The 24523-nt window shown below is 36.6% G+C and overlaps 1 protein-coding gene across 5 annotated transcripts in view; it reads right to left on the reverse strand.

Moving 5' to 3' along the window:
- LOC121435346 (serine/threonine-protein kinase B-raf) overlaps positions 1–24523 on the reverse strand; it is a 118746-nt gene that overhangs the window by 13590 nt on the left and 80633 nt on the right. For all 5 annotated transcript variants that reach the window (XM_041634606.1, XM_041634603.1, XM_041634605.1 and 2 more), the window contains 6 exons: positions 21931–22067; positions 20719–20836; positions 17449–17533; positions 16424–16600; positions 3139–3185; positions 2279–2397 (listed from right to left, as the gene is read on the reverse strand). In XM_041634606.1, coding sequence (XP_041490540.1) covers positions 2279–2397; positions 3139–3185; positions 16424–16600; positions 17449–17533; positions 20719–20836; positions 21931–22067 — 683 coding nt within the window. The remainder of the gene's footprint in view (positions 1–2278; positions 2398–3138; positions 3186–16423; positions 16601–17448; positions 17534–20718; positions 20837–21930; positions 22068–24523) is intronic.

Consider the following 24523-nt stretch of genomic DNA (forward strand, 5'->3'; position numbering starts at 1 on the left):
GAACTGGAGCTTACAGACAGTTGAGCGTTGCCAAGTGGGCTCTGGGAATTAAATCTAGCTAAGTTCTCTGAAAGAACAGCCAGAGCTCATAATGATTGAGCAATCTCTCCAGCTCCCCATATTTTTTCCTGAAGGCAGGCACCAATTGGAAAGGTTAACTTAACAATGAAGTGCATTTTTGGCTATTCTTGTTCTCTTAAAATTTAGCATGGTAGAATAAAAGATGAACTCATTGATTCAGGGTATAAACAAAAAAGTAATCAGTATTAAATATAAACATCTTGTATAATATTCTACTAACTATATAAACTAAGGCTTTTAAAAGGAGCAAACCTAGAGACCAGACCTGGAGCAACTCCTATACTACTGTTGAAATCAACACCCCGCTGAAGCTTTAAACTTCCCTTCTATAGCTTCAGAAAAAAAAATGCCCTCCCCCATCTCCTTGGGGCACACTGCTACCATTGTTACAAGTATGTGCCTTAAAGGTGCCTGAAGGACAGAGCACAACCATCACAGTCTCTTCTAATAAACTAAACAGTTAAACACGTATCAAAGAATTTCAAAATGAAACCTAGCTAACTGTAATATGGAATCTAAGAAAGGGTCTTGCCATGGACTAGTCAGACCTAACATTTCAGATTGAAGAGACACATGGGAGGTTAGGAAACTTCAAAGTTAATGGCCAGAGCACAGCTCTCACGCCTCTTCCACTTTGCCATTTCTGTGATCTATATTACTGATCCAAGAAAGCATACTCAACCTAACCCTAGGCTTACCTTGGCAAACTTAGACCACTACTTTGGAGAATCTGCTTCTTGGAGACTGCTACATACTGTTCTGGGAAATTAGGGAATTATGGCTTTGAAAGTCCTTTGATTTTTCTGTTTCTAATAAGGTGACCCAAAAGTATTGGGGCAGATTAATTTAGATTAATCAACTAAGGACTAAAACCATAAAGACATCTAAAACATCTGTATCCCACTTAGAGTTGATATTTCAAAATTCTTTGGACTCAGGATTGCTTTTATTCAAATATTTATCACAGATCCTACAGAGCATTTGTCTGTACATACTACCTTTATGAATACTTAAGATATTAAAACTCAACTATTACATTATTTCATTTAAATATTAAATATTTAACCATAAATAAATGGCTAGATATTAGCAGAGAATACCTACTTTTAATGAAAACTAACTATGTTTTAAAAAACAAAATTTAGTGACAGTAGAGCTACAAGCCTAGGGTTTGGCTTAACAGCAGCTGGTTGGAACCTTGTATGTGCATCTACATTCCATCAGCTGCAGCATGTCATTCTGACTGAAGGGCAGGAGAAAAACTAGGAAAAGGCCGTATGGGCCTTCTGACAGGTCATGAGGAATCACTGCGGGTTCATAGCAGTACTCCTTGAAAGGACTCTTCAACTGTCTGCTAGCCTGCTGTAGTAACTGTGTTCTCAACATTTAGAACCTCTTTTCTACAAAGCAGGAACAAGAAGAAACAGACCTGTGCAGACAGCACAAAGCTGACTAAAAATATCCCTGGTCTTTTTCTCTTGTCTTTCCTCTTCCAACTGCCCCATAATTATAAAGTTCTTTCTAGTATGAAGAAGGACTATTTCCAATTTAGGCTCAAATAAAAGTGTGAAACAGCCTCTCTGTTAAGAATAGGTCTCTTAAGACATGCCTTAAACTGCAAACCTTTAAAAAAGAGATAAAAAGCAGGCTATACACCTCATTTGAACATAAAAGTTTTCTTTTTTTTTTTAAATTTTTATTTTTAGACAGGGTCTCACCTAACCCTGCCTCTACCTACGGAGTGCTGGGATTAAAGGTATGTACCACCAAACCCAACAAATGAAGCATTTTAAACAAGTTTCAATAACATTTAAACATTTTATAACATATATGTATTTTGATTGACATATATTGAAACTAGTTTTGCAATAATGTTTTTTTTTTAAAGACAAGAAAAAAGTTAGACTATTTACATAAAAAATTATATATATTGGATACAAAGTCTCACTATGTAGCTTTGGTTGTGCTGGAAGTATGTAGACCAGACTGGCCTCAAGCTCACAGATATCTACCTGCCTCTGCCTTCTGAGTGCTGGGATTAGAGGCATGTGCCTTTATGCCTGGTTTACTATATTGATTCTTGTGAATAGTGGGAACTGTAAAAATACTATAGTTAAGACCTTCAGTGACTTTTGAGTAATTAGTCACGGCTTAGCATAAAGAATGTGATCAACTGAGAAACAGCCTTAATTCTTACCATCCACAAAATAGATCCAGACAACTGTTCAAACTGATGGGACCCACTCCATCGAGATTTCACTGTGGCTAGACCAAAATCACCTATTTTTACCGTGAGGTCTTCATGAAGAAATATATCTGAGGTGTAGTTAGTAAAGGAAAAAAATAGATCTCATTTTCCACCTACAGAAAGTGTTCTGAAGATTTCAGGTAAAGTAGCTAGTTTCTATAGCTCTGTAGTAAGATTTTATTTTTAAAATACAGTAATTCATATTTCCCACTAAAGTCAACAAATATGCTTTAAAAAGAATTAGTTCTCTTTAGGTTTTATGACCCGCTTTTAAGATTTCTCAGGCTCGAAACATGTGAGCATAAGGTTAAGTCTATTTTCTAAGTCTATGAGAAACCTGTAAACTTTCTGAGTTGGCCCAGATGTCCTTTAACACTGCTGGTAAAGCTACACAGGTTCTTTATTAGAATAAGGATTATATCAGAAAAGATATGTCTGGACTCAGAAAAAAAAGAAAAATTGTTTTCCTCATGTCACTGATACATATTTTTGAACCTTCAGTTTCATATCTCAGTTACTACTCAGCAAGATTAGAAGAATTAAAGCCACAAAATATTCACTTTATAGGGCACATAAAATGTATGCAAGACAAAAGCCCTACTATAATATAGATTTTCCCTATAGTGCCCAGTCATACAGAAAGGTTATCAACTTGAATCCTGCTCTATTATTTCTCATGTAAATCAATTCATTTTCTTTGTAGCATATTACACTTAGCATGAAACTGTTTTTACATAGCATGAAGACAAAATGCAGAAGAAAAAGTCAGGATGCTTTCAGACTTCGCAGACCAGTTTCAGGAAGGATACTATTACTCTTGAGGTCTCTGTGGATGATTGACTTGGCGTGTAAGTAACTGAAAAACAAAACATCATTTTAACCTGAGTAGGACTCTGACCTCAAAATCTACAGAACATATTTAGGGGTGTAAAGACTCCTCTTTACATAATAATTGATGGTAAACTTAGGATTATAAAAACATATCACTATTATACACAGCCCAAATCTTGTTGCATATGAAGTCTCTGCTTTATCTTTTACTAGTTATAAATACAAACCTTTCACTCAGTCAAGGCTATTTATCCAAGTCCTTGAAATCCCACCTCTTTCAATGTTTCCCTCCTGTATCTGTCTCCAAATTGGCTTCCATTCTACTTCCCAGCTATTCATACTCTAAGATGAACATTCTTATTTTCTAACAAAAAAACCCAATGGAAAGTGATCTCTCGCTGTTCAATTATGTAGTAATTAAGGCAATAGCTTGATCTTTGCTTTGCTTCGTTTTTCATGTGCCTATGTTTCTTTTCATTTAGAATGCAAATTCCACTAGACTATGAAAGTCTGGTGAAGACAATCAATTTTAAAGGCGTCATGACATCTTTGTAAAACATTAATACTAGTGAGGAAGGAATTTTCTCATAATGACATTATATTATTGTTGTTATTGTCTTTTAGAGACAGGGTCTCACTATGTAGCTCTGGCTATGCAGTCCTGGAACTCACTACATAGACCAGGTGACCTTGAACTTACAGAGATATGCTGCCTCTACTTCCTAAGTGCTGGCACTAAAGACATACGTGCCACCAAGCCCACAAACATATTATTTTAAAGTCAATGATAGGTCACACATCCTTTGTTATTCTAAATTATCCATAAAAACTATCTTTGTTTTTGATTTTATTTCTATTTATTTCCAATGCATAGGATAGGGTCTGACAGGTGTGAAACATTGAATACAAGTCTGTCAAATCAACTACAATAGATGCAAGTTATCTGTCTTATTACTGGAGAAAACATATAAAAACACTTTTAAGTTCTGACTTAAAATCAGAATATAGAATCAAAGTCATATCATGAGCACTTTTAAAAACAGATTTATAAATAGTTCAGACTGCACCTTATCGTTGTTAAATATCCTCATTTTCAAGACAAACATCAAGATGTTAATTATATTTTAAACAAAAATTTCATTTTAAATTACTTTATCCAAAGCAATCCCTTTTCATTTATTATACTTTCACTTCATGCTATTTCCTTCACAACATTTATCACAATCTAAAATGATCTTATCATGACTCTGGGCTCCTGCTACATCATCAGCACTACTCTTTTTTTTTTTAAAGATTTATTTATTTATTATGTATGCCTATAGGCCAGAAGAGCGTACCAGATCTCATTAAAAATGGCTGTGAGCCATCATGTGGTTGCTGGGGATTGAACCAGTGTCCTCTGGAAGAGCAGTCAGTGTTCTTAACCTCTGAGCCATCTCCCCAGCCCCATTATCACTACTCTTATAAGCAAAAGAAAAGAGGTCAGTTATAGGTCTCAACTGCTTTAAAACTTTTAAAGGTTTATTCCCTTATCTGTGTGTATGTATGTGTTTCTGTTTGCTTTTAAAGGTTTATTTCCTTATCTGTTTCTGTTTGCCAGCCACACCAGTGCACATGCCTGTGAAGAACAAAGAGGGTGCTGGATTCCCTGGAATTACAGTTACAGGCACTTATGAACTGCCCAATGTAGGTTTTGGGAACTGAATCTGGGTCCTCTGAGGAGCAGTAAAGTATTCTTTACTGCAACCTTGCTAGCCCTGCTTTATAACTTTTGCAACGCTAAAGAAAGATAAGAACATGTGAAGATAAAACTTGTCCCAAGAAAGTTTTTTTTTTTTTTTTTAGGATGGCTTGATCTTGAATAAATGAGAAAAAAAAGGAGGGGTTAATGAGAGTGCTGGTATGAAGTGAACGGCTTAAAAAAAGGAAGCTAATACATTCCCCCTTTAGAGGCTTATTTACTCTTAGCTCAAGCTGACCTGAACTCACAGAGATCTGGCCTCCACCTTCCAAGGGCTGGAATTACACACTCAGGCCACCATGCCTCACAAAAGTATCGGCCTTCTAGTCAGGAGGCTATTACTGTTCTTTTTCTAAATGGACATGATTTGCTCATTAAACTGCTTTCTAAATAACTGCTTATGGCCAAAGAGAAATGTTGCTATCTGCTTTGATCAGAATGTAGTGACCAGTGGTAACTAACTGCAGACTCATAACTGGTCAAAGTGCTAAGAATGACTGTTGGTGTTCAGCCATAAGCGGGACATCTCTATCATCTCTACCAAGGAAGAAAGGGCAAAGCAAATGAAAGATCTGGAGAACTGGAGCGGAGATTGGTGTGAACACTGACTTCAGGGCATGACCTGACTGATTATCTGTACAACATCTGCATGGGACTTGGTCCACAGCAGCATCCTGTCAAGGGGGAGGGGTTGGGGAGATCTGAGGGGTCATAGGTCCCAACCACCCCAATAATAAACAGTAGGTTTATACAAAACTATGGAGACATGATGAAGGGAAGGAAAAGGTGCTCCTGATAGGTAGCATTAATTACTCTAGAAATCTTATAGAAACACAGCAAGAATAAAATACGTACAACTTAACTGCAGGGTTCAAGAGAGAAAGTTTAGGACCAGGAACTCAGTAAATATTGTACAAGATGCATCTGACTGCTAACTAGTGACATGGGGTTACTAAAAGCTAGATAGGGTAAACCTAGCAGAGCCCAAAGTTTCAACAGCTGCTTCAAATTGACTGTGTAATTCTTTATAGTACAAACTGATTTCCTATTTTTTATATATTATTTTCTTTCTGTAAACAAAGTACGAAAGAGTAGCACAGGTCTGTATAATGGAAGGATGGAAGGAAAAGGAACTCTATTTGTCCAGCTAGAAAAATGGGTTAACATACCCAAAGCCTAGACCATACAATAGTTCAAAGCAATTACTACATTAAACAGTTCTATACAAATTATCACTAAAACATAGTTTACTAAGCCTGGACTAATTATAATGGAAGATGTCAGTAAGTATATAGTTGTTTGGGAGTAAGGAAGGGAACAACACTAAATAAACCATACTCTAGCATGATACGGAAGTGTATCCATTATTTAGGATAATTAGAATGGATTTCCTTCCTACCTTCTAAAACATTTATTCAACTTAGTGCTTGTGTATGTGTGCCCACTACTGTGTGTATGTGTGCCCACTACTGTATGTATGGAGGCCAGAGGTCAGCTTATGGGAGTCAATTCTCTTCTTCCACTATGTTAGTACCGAGCATTGAACTTAGGTGGTCAGGTTTGGTGGCAAGTGTCTTTACCCACTGAAGAATCTTGGTGACAATTCCTTTCTACTTTTTTTTAATATGTTAGGAGTACCTTACAGCTGTGTGTGTGTGTTTGTGGCACTGAGAAAGAACAAACATGCTATCAATTAAATAAGTACCACACTCTTTTGAAGATTCTCTTGCCGGTCTTCTTCTTTGGACAAAGTGTGTGTTTACAGAATCTACTCATATAGCTGCAAAAAGCACTTGATAAAAATCTGTCTTTGTTGTACCTCTTCCAAAATCTTACACAAGATTTACCTTTTCAACATTCTTTGAAGAGCATAAGATGCACCAAATTAATATACTTCAGACTTGATCTGACCAACAAAAACTAGGCTGAGATTCTCATCTTTATCTCCTTTGTGGTAGGTGCAAAATTTATAATCAAGAGCCTATTAATACTAGGACTCTTGTAAGATTATATTTATTATAACCCTGCAATAATTTTTCTTGAATTGCTTCTATAAAATACTTCCTTGATCCCATATTTGTATGGGATAGCTAGATAGGACTTTGTTTTGACACATGGTCTAAAATTTTAACTTATTAAATTTATTTTCAGTTGGCATGTGGTTCATGTCTGTAACCTCAGCCCTTGAAAAGCTGAGGCAGTAAGATCACTGCAAGTCAAGGTCAAACTAGGCTATATATATATAACTTCAGTCTGTATATATATATAACTACAGTGTGAAAAGTTTCAAAGCAAACAAATAGCAACAACAAAACATCTAAAACAAATCCTACTCCCAAACCCCAACCAAAAAAATTTCACTTAAGAGTTTTCATTTATATTTTGAGGCATGAATTTGCTTCCTAAACTGGCCTTGAATTTAAACTAATTCTACTGCCTCATTCATTTCTTCAGTGCTGGGATTACAGATATGCACTACCATGCTAGGTGGTAAAAGTAAAGCTTTAAAGATTAGAATTCTAATAACTTCCTATGTCAGCGCCCCATCCATCCATCCATCCATCTATCTATCTATCTATCTTGGTTCTCATCCAGTAGCTCAAGCTGGCCAGGAACTTATTGTGTAATTCAGGCTGGTCTCAAACCTGTGGTGATTCTCCTGTCTCAATATTCTTAGTGCTGAAAATACAGGTATGGGTTGCCAGACTTGGTTATCAGTTACTTTTAAGAAGGCTCATCATAGGAGCTGAAGGAGGGCTCAGCGGTTAAAAAGGATATGCAACCATCATAGCAAATTAGAGCTTTAGATAAAGTTTGAGAGATTTAAGAAGAAAATGAAGGCCATGTTGGATTGAAGGGAGGTTGGAACTTCTTCCAGGGTATTTGGATTTGATTCTCAGCACCCACATGGGTAGCTCTAAGCATCTGTGGCTCCCGTTTCAGAGGATCCAACACCTTTTTTTGGCCTCTATTGGCACTGTACACATGTATTGCACTTAACATTTATACACACAAAATAAAAATAAACGTAAGAAGGCTCATAATTTCCAAAGAAACGAAGTCAGAAATCTCCTAGCTTGCTACCCTCAGGCACACAATCATCCATCTAGTTTTGAAGCCAATTAAATTTAGCCGCTTGTGTTTCATTTCTTTAAGAATACCATGAAAGACACCAAACACTTTCTAGAAGTTAAAATACTAAGATCACCTGGCTGACAAACCAGTTTAATCAATTAGTCTATTTGGCAAAGTTCCTAGAGGCTCATTTAAGTTTTTTTTTCTTGTATTTTCTACCTATTTCTAAAACTTTGAACCTGGCAAACTAAGATACCTGTACTTAAAGCCCTCTTTTTCCTAACTGTGCATAATTCCACAAATGTTCATCAGACTTCAAAGTGAGAATCTCTCCTCTGACATCTTAGCTTTCTATGGAGAGTTTGGCAGGCATCTGAACTAACAGATGTGACAGTGGTGATGTCAGGTTAGTTTTGTTCCATCATGTCAATGTAGAAAGAAAGCAAGATTGAAGGGAATGATATTCCGTTACCTCTCTGCAGTTAGCAATATTTCCTAAGTTGAAAATAATTTAAATCTCTAATGAGTAGTTTGTATATTTTTTAGTTGTACTTTATAGTGGCCTAAATTCTATTTTTTACTTTGATTTAATAAATAGTTGCTTTTACTTTTAAGGAATTTATTGAGGGGGCTGGAGAGATGGCTCAGCAGTTAAGAGCACTATCTGCACTTAGAGAACCTGACATCAATTCCCAGCACTCACGGTGGTTCACAATTATCTGTAACTCCAGTTCCAGGGTCACTTTTGCCCCTTTCTGGCCTCTGCAGGCATGGAGGTACCAATATGGTACACAGAAATACATACATGCATAACACTCATACATATTCAGAATTCATTGAGTTACTGATACATAAAACATAACGTACAAACTTTAAGTGTGCAATGACTAGCCAAATCGAGATAAAGAACACCCTCAAAAGGTTTTTTAATAGGCAGATAAGATGGTTTAGTAGGTAAAGGAGCCTGCTGCTGAGCCTGACACCTTGAATTCATTCTTCCAGACCTACACGGTGAAAGGACAGAACCATCTGGTACTTCTCTGATTCCTACATAGCGATGAAGTATATACACCTACCAAACATAAATAAATCTTACCAGTATGTATTATGAGGTTCAAGTGATCTTTATCCTTGCTGAGACTTCTGTACTACAGGTTCTGAAAAGGGGCATTCTGGTGGGGATGTGGTGCTGGCTCACTTTATACTGTAAATGTACCTTTTCTTGATGGCTAGCTGTTAAATGTCTGCATGTACTTACTGGTCATTCATATAACATCTTTAATAAGGTACTTTGCACCCCTATCTCCCCCAACCCCTTTCTGAGACAGGATCTTACTATAATGCTAAGATGGACCTTGAACTCTTAATCCTCTTTCCTTGGCCTTTGAAGGTCAGAAATTACAAAAGGTGCCACCATATCTGGTTTCTCTGACTCTTTGAGAGGTATGGTATTATTATTTTATGTGTGTTTTAACTGCATATATGTTTATATACCACATGTATGCCTGGTGTCTGAGAAGCCAGAAGGGGGTTTTAGACACCCTGGACTGGAGTTAACGGCTGGTTGTTGGTGATTAGAACTAAACTTGGGTCCTTAGCAAGAACAGCCAGTACTCTTAGCTGTTGAACCATTTCTCCAGCCCCTATGCTTGATTATTGAATTTAACAGTTCTTAATATACTTTGAAGACTTTTTATCAGATATATTTTCACACATTTTCTCCAAGTCTATAACTTCTCTTTTCATTTTCTTTTGTTCATCTATCTCTTCCTACCACACTAGGGACTGAACAGAGGGTTTCACAAAGGCTAGGCAGTGCTTTACCAATGAGTTATACATCCTCAGACAGAGTTTCATTTTCATAATAGTGTCTCTGGAAGAAAACTAATTTTAAATTTTGATGTACCTCAAGCCCTTTCTTTCCTTTACCTTTTGTGTTCTAAGAAATCACTGCTTATTCTTTTACTACAAGGATTTTCTATGTTATTACTTGAGATATTAGATTTTGTATTTAATCCACTTCAAATAAATGTTTGTTTTGTGCCATCTAACAGTTAATTGTTTAATTTTCCTATATGAATGCCTACTGGTTATAGGAAACATTTGTTAAAGAACTATCTTCATGAATTACATCAATACCTTGGTTAAAAAAATCAAATGAAGAAAATACACATATTGGATATATAACTAAGTTCCTATTCTTCCACAATGATTTATACACACACACACACACACACAAATACCTGTCTTGATTACTATGATCTTATAGTAATATCTGAAATTTCTAACTAAAGTTCAACTTTGTTATCCCCCCAAATTGTTGACTTTCTTCTTTCTCTTTCTCATTTTTCCCCCCAGATCTTCTGTTTTCTCTCTTCCATCTTTTAAAATTCCTTCCTGAAACAGGGAATCAGGTAGCCCGGACTGGCCTTAAACTCTGACCCCAACTTCACTTCTGAAGGGCTGTGATTGTAAGTGTGTACTAACTACCACAACTGGTTTCAAGTATCTGAGCTATAAATATTTAGCCACCACACTTCCATATAACTGGTCAGATTAGTCTGCCAATTTCTAAATTTATGTCTGTTCCTATTGTGACTAGCATCATCAAGAGAACAACTTGGGAAGAATTAAGCACTTAGTGATATGGGGTCTTCTAATATGTCAATATGATACTTTTGTATTCCTTTCACTTCCTAGTTGGAACATACATTAGAGAGGGTAGTAAATGCCCCATGAGAAAATATTTTAATTACTAAGTACATCGCTGGCCTGAACAGAATAGATATGTAAATAAATACAGAATTTCATAATATTGGTGGGAAAGCACAAAGCATACTATTCTTTCATTTTTGTAATCCATATCAAACATCCACAAGCTGAAACATAAAGCCAGAGACATAATATTATTTACAAAAAGGTAACTAACTAAATGGATGGTCTTTTCAACAAACACTGCGGAACAACTGGATATGCACATAGGGAAAAAGAAAAGAGCCCCAACTGCTACCTCAGACACAAGTCATCTAAAGCGGACCAATGACCCAAATGTAAAAGTAAAAATGATACATTTTATAAGAAAATGGAGAATTACTACCACCATTTATAAATGCGAAATATTTTGACATTTTCCAAATATTTTATATAATCTGGTTGCATAACCTTTATACTTCCTTGTGAAGCAGGTGAAGTAATTCTGTCCATGCAGAGAGGAAACCTGAAGAGCAGAAGTGAAATGGCCAAAGAGACATGGGAGAAGGAAAGATTCTGAACACTCAGATTTGGGTCTGACCTCCATCTGTGTTAATTACCCTAGGAGCATCTTATAATTTTTCTTTCTCTTTTTGGTTTTTCAAGACAGGGTTTTTGGGTAGTCCTGGCTGTCATCCAAACTAGCTCTATAGACCAGACTGGTCTTGAACGCAAAGATCTACTTGCCTCTGCCTCCCAAGTGCTGGGCTTAAAGGCATGCGCCATTATCATGTGACTACAATCTAGCTTTCATCCACTAATCTGTAACATGGAGATGATAGTGTTTATTTTGATGTATTCTTAAGAATTACTTTATATATTTAACAAAAACCCAATAAGTGCTAACCAACAACTGTTCTTGTTTAGTCTTAGAGATAAAACAAGGTACTTAACACTGTAGTGCAGAAGATAGAAAATAAAAGATTATGTCAGTAAAATACACAGTGCACCACATACTGTTAACTGTGCCAGGTGTGTGTGGGAATGCTCAACTGTAGGGGGTTTACTTTAGGTGAAAGAGGACCTCTAATGAGGTAAGATAGTATATATTAAGGGATGAGACTATACCAAGGACAAGGAAGAAAGGACAGAGCCCTATGACAGACACAGGGCTTCCATATACAAAGAATAGCAAGAAGGCAAAGTGTGACATTGCCTGGATGAAAAGAACAGATAATCTGAGAAGTAACAGAAAAGCTGGGGGAGGGGGATGAAGAGACGGTGTACTAGGTGCAGCGAGACAGGCCTAGTTGTGAAACTTTACTCTCCCCACACAGAACTTTGGTTTTCATTATGAATGAAATATGGGAGGACTAGCAACACAATCTGTTTTGACAGGGCCAAATAAGCCACTGTGTTGAAACTAAATTGAGGTAGTAAAGTGTGGAAACTGGGAGACAGGAGTTAATTCAGGTATGAGCATGGGAGCTTAAGTAGGAAGATAACCTAAATAACTGACAAGAAGTTATAAGGCTCTGGATATTCTTTTAAAATAGACATATTGAGCCGGGTGGTGGTGGTGCATGCATTTAATCCCAGCAATCGAAAGGTAGAAGCAGGCGGATCTTTGTGAGTTCGGGGCCAGCCTGGTCTACAGAGTGAGTTCCAGGAAGAGGCTCCAAAGCTACAGAGAAACCCTGTCTCGAAAAAAACAAAGGGGGGAAAAAAACCACACACACACACAAAACAAAACGATACACTGAATGCTAGGTGTGGTGCGCACCCTGGTCTACATGGGGAGTTCCAGGACAGCCAGGACTATAGAGAGGAACCCTGTCTCAACGCAGCAACAAAAAACAGATAAAATGAGAGTTGTGTGGCAAGAACGAATGAGAGGACTCGAGGATCACTGTATGATGTTTGAGATGAGCAGCTGCAAGAACAGCAGGCTGAAGAACAGGCTAGAGGAGAAGACAGCAGCTGAGTTCATGATCTAGTAAACACAAGACATTAGACAAGCATACATGTTGAGCAGACAGTCTGACATGAGAGTCTTAAGTACAAGTGAAATGAAGTAGCAGGAAGGGTACTGAACTGATTTTAAAGTAATTTTCTTTCACACCATAAAACTGAATGAGATCCCAGAGGGGTAGAGGATGAATCAGTTGAGAAGCAGCTACTAGTGGGATAATCAGAAAAATATGCTTTGGTATAGATTTCTTCAACCTCATATGCTTGTGAACCATTTGTAGATCATATTAAAATGTATTTACAATTCAGTATTTCTAAATTTCAGGGTTCCCAGGCAGACGCTACTCAGACCATCTTGACTAACAAGAGATTAAGAATACGATTAAGCAGAGAACAAAGAATGTTACCCATGAAGAACTGGATTAACTGTACTCTGTTTATGACAGATCAAATAAACGGAAGACTGAGAATTTAACCACTGGATCTAGCAGCACGGATGCCCAGGGAACTTTCTTTTTTTAAAAAAAGGGTCTCTCATTCTGTGGCCCAGGATGGGACTGTAAGTGCATACTATCACTTCCTGTTCAACACATTTTCTTAATGAAATGATAAACAAGATCATCAGGTGATATTCTTAGGGAAGGGGTTTGGGGTCTGAGGACAGAGGAATGGTCTAGAAGAGAGGCCAAGTACATGAACCATGGACTGCAGGAATATTGTATGGCATTAAGGGCTGAGGTTGGTAAAAGGGTTGTATAATTTGGAAAAGCGACATAGTACAAAGCTCAAAGGGCTTCACTGGGGAGCCCAAGTGTCTGAGGCAAGTTACATGGTCTTTCTATATGCACTGACTCACTGGTTATTGAAGAATAAGTGAGAAATCACAAATAAAATATACAGAACAATGTCTGATACATTGTAAGGGCATATATAATTGTTAATACACAAATACTGTACTGAAGCACTACAAATATATTTGGCACTTAAATAAACGAAGGAGCTAGTGAGTAAATAATATTCAGCAGAACTGGGATCAGAAAACAGTATTTATTAATCAGCGATGATGTGCAAAGAGTAAAAAGGAAGGCAAAGCCTGGTTCTATAATTATAAAATAGTAACAAAACGATTGTGTACAGTATTAACATACACAACTATTAAGACACACAAAACACATTAGATCATCAAAACCAGTTATTTCTGGATAGTAGATTACAGACATATATTTGTGTTTACATTTTTCATATGATTTTTTATTATTTTGAAGTAAGTTTAGTTTGAAATTAAGACAAACAACAACAAAAGATAGTGCAAAGATCACTCATATTCCAACCCTAACAAATACTGTTGAGATTTTTACATTTGCTTTCTATGTTTTCAAAGTTTATACGAACTCTTTTCCTTGCTGGAGACAACCACCACTGAACGTGGTATCTTCTAATCCTATTTTCATATACATATGTACAACACTAAAAAATACAAATACGGGCCAGGTGTGATGCACTGCACACCTTTAATCCCAGCACTAGTGGAACAGAGAGAGACAGGAGTTTTTCCCAGTCTCGTTTACAGTGAGTTCCAGGTCAGCTAGGGCTAAGTAAAATCCAACCTCCAAAAAGCAAAAACAAAACCCCAGATACCCAAATATGATTATCTACTTTAGTGGTTGATGATAGAACAGGGGGAAAGCCGGGCGGTGGTGGCGCACGCCTTTAATCCCAGCACTTGGGAGGCAGAGGCAGGCGGATCTCTGTGAGTTCGAGACCAGCCTGGTCTACAAGAGATAGTTCCAGGACAGGCTCCAAAACCACAGAGAAACCCTGTCTCGAAAAACCAAAAAAAAAAAAAAAAAAAAGAACAGGGGGAAATATTTACTTATACAAATTGGTATGCAACTCACTTTGCTAAAAAACACCCAAAAAAACAAAAACAAAAAACTATCTTAGTTGGGTGGTAGTGGTGCATGCCTATAACCCCTAGCACTTAGGAGGCAGAGGCAGGTGGATCTGTGAATTCAAGGCCAGCCTGGACTACAAAATGAGTTCCAGGACAGCCAGGGCTGTACACTCTGACTTGAAAAACCAAAAACAACCAAAAAAAAAAAAAAAAAAACAAAAAAAAAAACAAAAAAAACCCCAGACAAACAAACAAAAATCTTAAGAGTCCCTTTTTTGAACTATGCAATACAACACAGAAAAACTAATATTAAACCAAATAGCATGCTGTTGTTATTGTTTTGAGGCAAGTTCTTACATATTACAAACTGGTTTGGACTCTGAGCTTCCTGCCTCCAGCTCCCAAGTGCTAGTGGTTACAGTCAGCAAAACTGCATAATAGTTTTAAACTTTTTCTTCTTCTTCTTTTTTTTTTTTTAAAGACAGGGTTTCTCTGTGAAGCCCTGGCTGTCCTAGAACTTACTTTGTAGATCAGGCTTGCCTCGAACTCACAGAGATCTGCCAGGCTCAGCCTCCCAAGTGCTGGGATTAAAGGTATGCAATAGTACTGCCTGGTAGTTTTAAAATTCTTTTGCTGAAGACAATTCAAATGAATCCTAAAACTACAGCATTCCTTGTGAATTTTAACACTTAAAGGTTAAAATAGCTGAAAAGAACACTATTTCCAATAGGCTACAAGTATCAACATTTAAACATTTTGATATTCAATGGCAATGATTTTTAGGCAGAACATTGCTTTAACTGGCCTGGAACATGCTGTGTAGACTAGATGATTCTCCTTCCTGTCTCCCAAGTGTTGGGGTCATGGCACATGCCAGCATGCCTGGCTACAAATGTTTTCTTTTTTTTTTTTTTTAAATTTTATCTTTTTTAATCTCCCCAAGGAAACTAATACATTTTCTCTTGGTGAGAGTGGTAACGTCTCCTTTCGTTGGATCTGTTCTCCCAGCGCATCCCCACCCCCGTGAGTTTTGGCCTTTCATGTCTATCAGACTTCTCCTCTAACGTCTGCAGATTAGACAATTTGTTTTATTCAGACTAAGTGGGGGACTAGAAAATTGTCTGGCTTATTGTTTGTAAATTGTAGAATGATACCCTTTCCTCCTGGTCTGGTAAGGTTCCCTAGAGAAGACTCTTAGGACTTGTAGGGAGTCAGGTTTGGCTGCTAATATCTGGGAACCACAAAGAAGAGGTTGGGATTATTCAATGGCAGAACACATGTTCTAGGGATTAGACTGAGGGCGAATCCCTAACACGCCCCTCCCCATAACACACACCAAAACTGTCTGCAATGGAGGGCACACTTGAACATCATTTGGTAAGTACACACTCGCTTCATCACACTGTTTTGGAAAAATGTTCAAGTCCTAGATATAGCAGAATTTCTCAGCTAGAATCACAATATAGACAAGTCACTTAAAACTTTAATAATTGACCATTTTGCAGCAGAAAAAACAGGCATGTAAAAGAAAATGATTTGAAAGCACAGATAATAGTCACATTAACTAGTAATGGCTTTTTTTAGTGGTGGTGGTTTTTTGGTGGGGGAGGGAGCCAGAGGGGTCCTGCTTTTCTGTACTTCCACTGTTCACATAAATCACCGTGAACTAATTAATCATCATTTGCAATTGTAAAGTTCTTGTCAAATATTACACTCCTTATATACTTTAAAGGCTGAATTAGAGAAATATTTTTAATAAGCTAGTGCTAGCTATTAATACCCCTGCATAAAAACTTAAAACGCAATCCGTAAGAGGTATTATTAGGGCCTTAAAGTATCCTTAAGTGGTTTTCAAAAGTCATATATGAAGATTTAACAGAACTGAACTTACTCCATGCCTTGTGCAGTCTGCCGCGCAATATCTATAAGTTTGATCATCTCAAATTTGGTCTCAATGATGTGGAGATGGTGATACAGGCTGGAGCCCTCACACCACTGGGTCACAATAGCCAGCTGTGGCTTTGTTGAATAGCCCATGAAAAGTAGGATATTCACATGTCGCGTTTTCCTGTGAAGAAGAAACGTGACAATGAGTAACAATTCCTCAAAGAGAGACACATCAGTCCACCAACAATATGCTCCCAGTCAAAAGTACTAGAAACAAAATAAAGTTAACCTGTAATTATCTAGTCTATTTAGAAATATATTATTTAAGTATATTGAGTGAGGAAGTAGAGGTTGTTTTTGCTTAAGTGGTTCTAAACATATTAGGAAGTTTTCTTATGTAAAAGCAAAATCATTTTCCTCTAATCTCTATAACTAGCTTCCTTGTTTTGCTCTCTACAATATAAGAATAACTATGTACCCTCTTGAATACAATACCCTTCTCTGCTTTGAAATCTCAGTTTTGTTGAGCATTTCCCTTACATAAAGTTTTAACTCCAGAATTTTCCCTAAGTCTTCTTATCATGGATTTGCTCTCATTTGTCAATATTCCTCAAGTCCTAGAGCCCAGGGCTAATACAATTTTAAACGTGTTTTGAGACATTTAGAATTTTTAGAGTATTACCTTCCTAAATGGAACTATTATTATACATGATCAGACACTTTTTATTTCCTTCTTTTTTTTTTTTTTTTTTTTTTCGAGACAGGGTTTCTCTGTGGTTTTGGAGCCTGTCCTGGAACTAGCTCTTGTAGATCAGGCTGGCCTCTAACTCCCAGAGTTCCACCTGCCTCTGCCTCCCGAGTGCTGGGATTAAAGGCGTGCGTCACCACCGCCCGGCTGAATATATCTTCTATATACAGTACTAAATGATACTGCAACCAGGAAAACAATATGAATAGAAACTGTAAGTAGATCATTATGTTTTTCTACTTGAAGTAAATCCACTGGAAAACAGTGATCTATTAGCTCACCTGAGTACTCCTACTTCATTTTTGAAGGCCTGTAACTGTTGAGGTGTGGGTGCTGTCACATTCAACATTTTCACTGCCACATCGCCTGAAAAAAAATTGTTATTCCAAAATTTCAAATTATGAAATATGAAATGTTCCTGGGCATTTTTGCTAATTATCTCAGTAAAAGAAATTATAGTACTTTCCTTCTTTTTTTGTTTTTATGGTTTTTCAAGACAAGGTTTGTCTGTACAACAGCTCTGGCTGTATAGGAACTTCCCCTGCAGACCAGGCTGACCTTGAATTCAGAGAGATCCACCTGCCTCCGCCTCCTGCGTGCAAAGCTGGGGCTAAAGTCGCCTAGCCTGTTTTTTTCTTTTTTTAAAAATATATACTATGAGACACACATCTCCCAACCCCCACACAAAGCTACTAACAATGATAATCCTATACTACTATTTCAAGATATAAGCTACAATAATGTCAACTTTTTTTCTCCTGGGAATTTAGTTTAGCCAATTAAGTACTCAGAGAATTTTCATAATTATTTGACAATGTTAAATGAGGTGTTATTTACTAAGTGAGTGCTGAAACTATGGACAACAGGTCCAGTGGAGCTCAGTTTAAAATAAAAACTTGCAAATTGTTACCCAAAAGAGAGACAAATATGACTCACTTATAATGTCAACTGGAAAATTATTAAAATTATGGTATTTTAAATCTAACTTTTTTTGAGGGGGTTATTTTGAGACAGGGTTTCTCTGTATAGCCTTGCCTTCCCTTAAACTCTCTCTGTACACCAGGCTGTCCTCAAGCTCACAGGGATCTGCCTGCCTCTGCCCCCTGCTGGGATTAAAGGCGTGCGCCACCATGGCCAGGCTTAAATTTAACTCTTACACACTGCTGGTAGATGTATAAACTGGTACAATTAATTGGCAGCACTGATGGGAATATCTGTAAAACCACAAGTAAGCATATGGTGTAGGTCTATAATTCTCTGCTAGGCATATAGCCAGTAAAAATATACACATATGTTCTTCAAAGGCATGTAACTAAAAATATACACCGCAGCAGCATCCAGAATAGCACCAAACTGTAAACTACCCAAATGCTTATTATATAGCAGATGGAAATCAAGTTACGGTTACACAATGTATACTACTCAGAGAATGAATGACAGACACACAAACACCCAATAACACTGATGGATCTTACAATATTGAAAAAAGGAATGGCACAAAAACAATCTACACATTATATCCTACTGAAGTCAGGATGTTAGTTATCTTTGCAAGGAGAGCAAATAAAGAGGGCACGCAGCAACCTTCTAAAAGGCTATAAACATGCTTATTAATCACAAATGTATTCACTTGGTGAGTTTCAATTATCTGAACACATAAATAATATATATACACATATATAAAACTACCATTTATCTTTTTCTTAATTATCAAAGTAATATAGTATTCATTCTATCAGTTATACCACCTAATATTGTTGACCACTTAAATGTTTCAGGAAAGCATAGATAAAGATTTCCCCATAATTATGGCACTCAGAAATAACCCTTGTCATGTATGTGTGTGTGTATGTATATATATGCATGTATATATCCTAAGTTTATCTGTATATGCAGTATAAATACTTATTGAATGCATATAAAATAACCTTATGAAAGAATTCAAATAGCATTGTTATACTGTTAATATATTTTATATAGGTTATTTTAAAAGATTTATTCATTATGTATACAGTGTTCTGCCTGCATGTACACCTTCACTATAGGCCAGAAGAGGGCACTGAAACTCATTACAGATGGTTGTGAGCCATTATGTATTTGCTGGAAAATGAACTCGGGACCTCTGGAAGATCAGCCAGTGCTCTTAACCTCTGAGCCATCTCTCCAGCCCTAATATAGATCTTTAACATGAAGGTATTACACATGCAGCTTTAAGCAATTCAATATATTAGACATATTTCCATATCACTGTAGCTCTATTATGTAATTTTGACTCTTATATAACCACCTATGGATATATCAATCAATGCGTTCATCAAACCTTCTACTAGTGAGTGTTCAAGTCTATTTTCACTTTCCATCTTTACCATCCCTCTGGGGAGCAAACTTTCCTAGGTATCAACCTGTTCATTACTGTCAAATTACTTGCTCAGACTAAATGAACAATCTCCCAAATTTTCATATTTTCACATCACCAAGAGGTAAATAAGCACGATCATAATCACAATCTACATGTGATCAATTTAAATTATTTTTTGTTCTTTTGGAAGGAAAGTTGTGATTTCTATCTTTTGAATTTGTAATCTCAGAAAACTGGTGATTGCTGGGAGGTGGTAGCACATGCCTTTAATCCTAGCACTTGGGAGGCAGAGTCAGGTGGATCGCTGTGAGTTTGAGGCCAGCCTGGTCTACAAGAGCTAGTTCCAGGACAGACTACAAAGCTACAGAGAAACCCTGTCTCAAAAAAAAAAAAAAAAAAAAAGGAGAGAAAGAAAACTGGTGATACTGAATATTTTTTGTTTATTTATGATTTATACCCATAAATGTATCAAAAGGAATACTTCTAAAAGGAAAACAAACTGTCTTTGGGACTGGATGGCTCAATGATCTTCATCTTTGTGAATCTCTACTGTAAAGTACTGACAGCAAACTTGGCTACTGTGAAGCCAGTTTTTATGTTCCAACATTTTTGTTAGAACTTCTGGAGGACTCTTGCATCTGATGAAAATCGTTTAATGATGCAAACAGTGAACATTCTGACTTCGTATTTGTTTTTGAGATGGTCTCTTGTAGCACTCAAGTTGGCCTTGAACTTCCTACTTAGCTAAAGATATCCTTGAACTCCTAATGTGTGTCATAATGCCTGGCTTGTCCTCCACCCTTCAACCTCCCAAGACAGGCTTTTCTGTGTAGCTCTGGCTATTTTTTAAAAATATTTATTTATTTATTATGTATACAATGTTCTGTCTGTGTGTATGCCTGCAGGCCAGGAGAGGGCACCAGACCTCATTACAGATGGTTGTGAGCCACCATGTGGTTGCTGGGAATTAAACTCAGGACCTTTGGAAGAGCAGGCAATGCTCTTAACCGCTGAGCCATCTCTCCAGCCCCAAGCTCTGGCTATTTTTGAACTCAGAGATCCACCTGTCTCTGCCTTCATAGTGTTGGAATTAAGGGCATGTGCCACCACACCCAGCTTTGGTTTAAATTTTTAAAACAGAAAATTTTAAGCATATCCTACTTGTGCCAATGGCACCATATTGCATACATACCATGCCACTTTCCCTTGTAGACAGTTCCAAATGATCCAGATCCAATTCTTTGTCCCACTGTTATCTGTCCATCAGGAATCTCCCAATCATCACTTGAATCTCGTCTACCAAGTGTTTTCTCAAAAAATATAGTGCAAAAGTCAAGTCAAGGCAAATAAAAGAAAAACCTTATGTTCCATGCTAAATATATTGCTGCCTGACAGGAGGTTAGGAAGAGATCAAGGTCTTTTTAAGAAAAGAAGAAAACAACAAAATGCCACCATGTTGAGGAAGCAAAAGTAACAATCAAGACTCAAAATAACAAAATTAAAATTAAGATGAGTCAATATTAGGACAGGAAAATACTTAAAAACAGAAATAACTGATGCTGGAGAGATGGTTCACAAGTTAGGAGCAGTGGCTGCTCTTCCATAGGACCTGAGTTTGTGTTCCAGCACCTACAAGGCAGGTCACAACCATTCCTAACTCCAGCCCCAGGGACCCTCTGCACTCTCCTGGCTTCCTTCAGCACTGGGCATGCAAATGTTGCACTTACACATTCAGTCACACACCCATATACATAAAATAATAAAATAGTAACTAAAAAATTAATAAAAATAACTTACTACATGTTGAAATACATATTGTTATTCTTAAAATAAAAATAAAACAGTTTTTTTATTTTAACTATTTGGAGGACTATAGAGGTAAAATAACAACTTTATATCCGTGGCTAGTTTTGGCTTCAAATTCCTAAAAGATTAAGTGAACAAGCTATGATAACTGTTGGTGCTAGATTTCCTTACATATCTTAACTGATTTGATCATCAAAAAAGAAAAAAAATAAATAAAAAGAAATCAACATACCAATTCCCTTGGTAAGGTAAAAGTGGGAGAAAGTTAATTTCCAAACGTGGGAGAATGTCATTTGGTAGATACTTGAATTCTCAGCCAGTTTTTAGAACATATATGCTTAATTATGCTTTCTGAATGCTTGTTTATACTTGTTCTCCTTATTTTAGAAACAGAACAACATTGTTTTCCTTTCAAAATGACCTCTTAATTAGAAATGGGAACAAAAAAAATCAGTTTTGTGCAAATATACTTTATGTAAAAAAAACCTATTAACTCAAATTTATTTGACAGAAACTTTATATCACACAGGCCTATTTTATCTAAATGATAAAATTATATTTGGCAATGATTACAGGAAAATACATCACATATCCTTACCATTCGATTTCTGTCTTCTGAGGATGATGATGATTTCCTTTCCCGCTGAGGTCCTGGAGATTTTTGTAAGGCTTTCACATTAGTGAGTGAGCCAGGTAATGAGGCAGGAGGGGTGGCAGACAAACCTGTAGTTGACCCTAAATTAGAGGAAGGGGAAAATTATCCACATTAAGGAGGAGGAAGCATTACGGAGGAGCAAGCACATTCACTTAACAGGGGAAGAAAGTGGGGGAGATCTAGACTTTAAAATGCAATGCATATTTAAATATTGGCCTTTTACAAAGGGTAGGCCAAAAGAGGCATTATTTGTGATTGGTACTGTAATTTCTTTTGGTTTTCTGGCCAATTTATGACCATTAAGATAGATAATAAACAAATCTAGAAAAACATAATCTTTAAACCAATGCACCATTTCTAAATTTTACTACCAGGTTCTTGTTCCTTTGATAAACAAATTGAAACATCAAAATCAATGCACAGGCATGGTACCCCACACCTTTAAACCTAGCACTTGGGAGGCAGAGGCAGGAGGATCTCTTTGAGTTCCAGGCCAGCCTGATCTACATAGCAAATTCCAGGCCAGCCAGAGATACATAATACAGAGACCCTATCTCAAAAAACGAAGAAAATAATTAACAAAATGAAAACAAAAAGCCAACAGAATCAATGTAAAACTCTACAAAACAAACAATTTTTAAAATTATTTCAACGGCCTCAATATTTCAAAAACATATAGTGTTCTTACTGTTAAAATGTTTCTTTCATATTAGCTCTAAGTTTATATAAGATCTCAAACTGTAGCTCTATTATTTAATAGATGGTGAACAATGTCAGTGGTTCCTGGAATTTTTTCTATTAAATAAAAATTGTTACCTTTATTCCAAAGTTAATATAAACAAAGTTAAGTAGGGTTTCTTTTTTTTTAAATTACTATTTTATTTGATTTTTTTGTTTTATTTTGTTTTGTTTGTGTGTGGGTGCTTTGACTATATGCATACCATTTGTCTGCTTGGTGCTAGTGGAGGACAAAAGAGGGTGTTAGATCCCTTTTGGTTGGGAACTGCCATGTGGGTGCTGGAAACCAAACCTGGGTCCTCTGGAAGAACAGCCAGTGCTCTTAACCTCTGAGCCATCTCTCCAGAGCCTGGTTTTCTTTCCTTTTAAAAATTATTTATTTATGTTTATTTTATGTGTATCGGTATTATCCCCGCATGTGTATCTATGTGGAATTAAAGACAGTGGTGAACTGCCATGTGGGTGCTGGGAACTGAACCTTGGTCCTCTGGAAGGCCAGCCAGTGCTCTTAACTACTGAGCCATCTCTCCAGCCCTGCGAAATAGGTGTTCAAGATTTTCTGAAAAATTTGGTATTATAAAGGTAAGCAAATAAATGCTACAGCATCCTAGTTGTATTTCAGATATATAGCAATATTTCATAAGGCAAGTGAGTTTTATAAGTAGTCTCAGTTAGCAGAAGCACATACGGTACATGGAACAGAGGAGTTTAGAGCAATGACTCCCCAGAGTGTATAGTGAATAGATCTGAGATTTCCAGGCAGAATTTCTACACTCAGTAGCAAAAATCTCTAAGAAATTATAAAATATACTACTCTCAAGGGTAAAAAAGAGTCATGTTCTTTCAAATAGTAAGAATGCCAATGACAGAACTTAAATGCTAAATATGGACAGATATTTTATACCCGTTACATCATATTATAGCACCATAAGAAAGTTCTATGATTGCATAAGCAATTTTCTAATTTGGTGTCTGTAATTTCTCTTAAATAGAGCGCAATACATCTTATACAAACCACTGATAACTTCAAACATTATAAAGCACTAACAACTTGCCCATGCTTCATGCACAGTTCTTATTTATTGTATTACTCAGTTTTATGACATCACCAAGTACTGAATGACTTACATCACTGCATCTATGGAACAACTAAGTTGATGAAAAACTCTAAAGCATCATCATTATATTAAATATAGATCACTAAGTATATCAAGACAGTAAATATAATTGTAAAAAATATTTAAAATAAAATACCCAAATTTTATCTTAAAATTTAAAAAGTTAGTTTAACAATAAATTCAAATATGACGGTTAAAATAGGAGACTACAATTATATTACTAGCTTCTCTCACATGAGGGCATAATTTACCATATATGGATTCAATTTTTCTGAACTCATATTCATCTATTAGTCAATATATACACACACACACACACACACATACACACACACACACACATATATATATATCGCATATAAGGGGAAAAATAAAGAACAAAAAATTACTTATATTATAAAATCTCAAATAACTGTCAGAAGTCTCATAAAAATCTCTTTGGCCTCAAACCTGCCGGGATGCTCCTCCTGCCTGTTTCTCAAGTGCTAAGGTTACAGATATGAGCCAATACGCCCAGCATAAAAACCTTTTCATGGGGGGTTTCCATTTACATTTTTGTCTTCTTAAAATATATTAATATTATGTAATCGACGTTATCATTTAGTAGACTAAAGTAAAAAGAATCCTGCCCATGTCTCCCAGAATTTAAGAAGTTATCAAGACTCAACAGAAATGAGACA

This window comes from Microtus oregoni, unplaced genomic scaffold (assembly GCF_018167655.1).
Source record: "Microtus oregoni isolate MIOR12 unplaced genomic scaffold, Mior012 000046F_ref0000063, whole genome shotgun sequence".
Lineage (NCBI taxonomy): Eukaryota > Metazoa > Chordata > Mammalia > Rodentia > Cricetidae > Microtus > Microtus oregoni.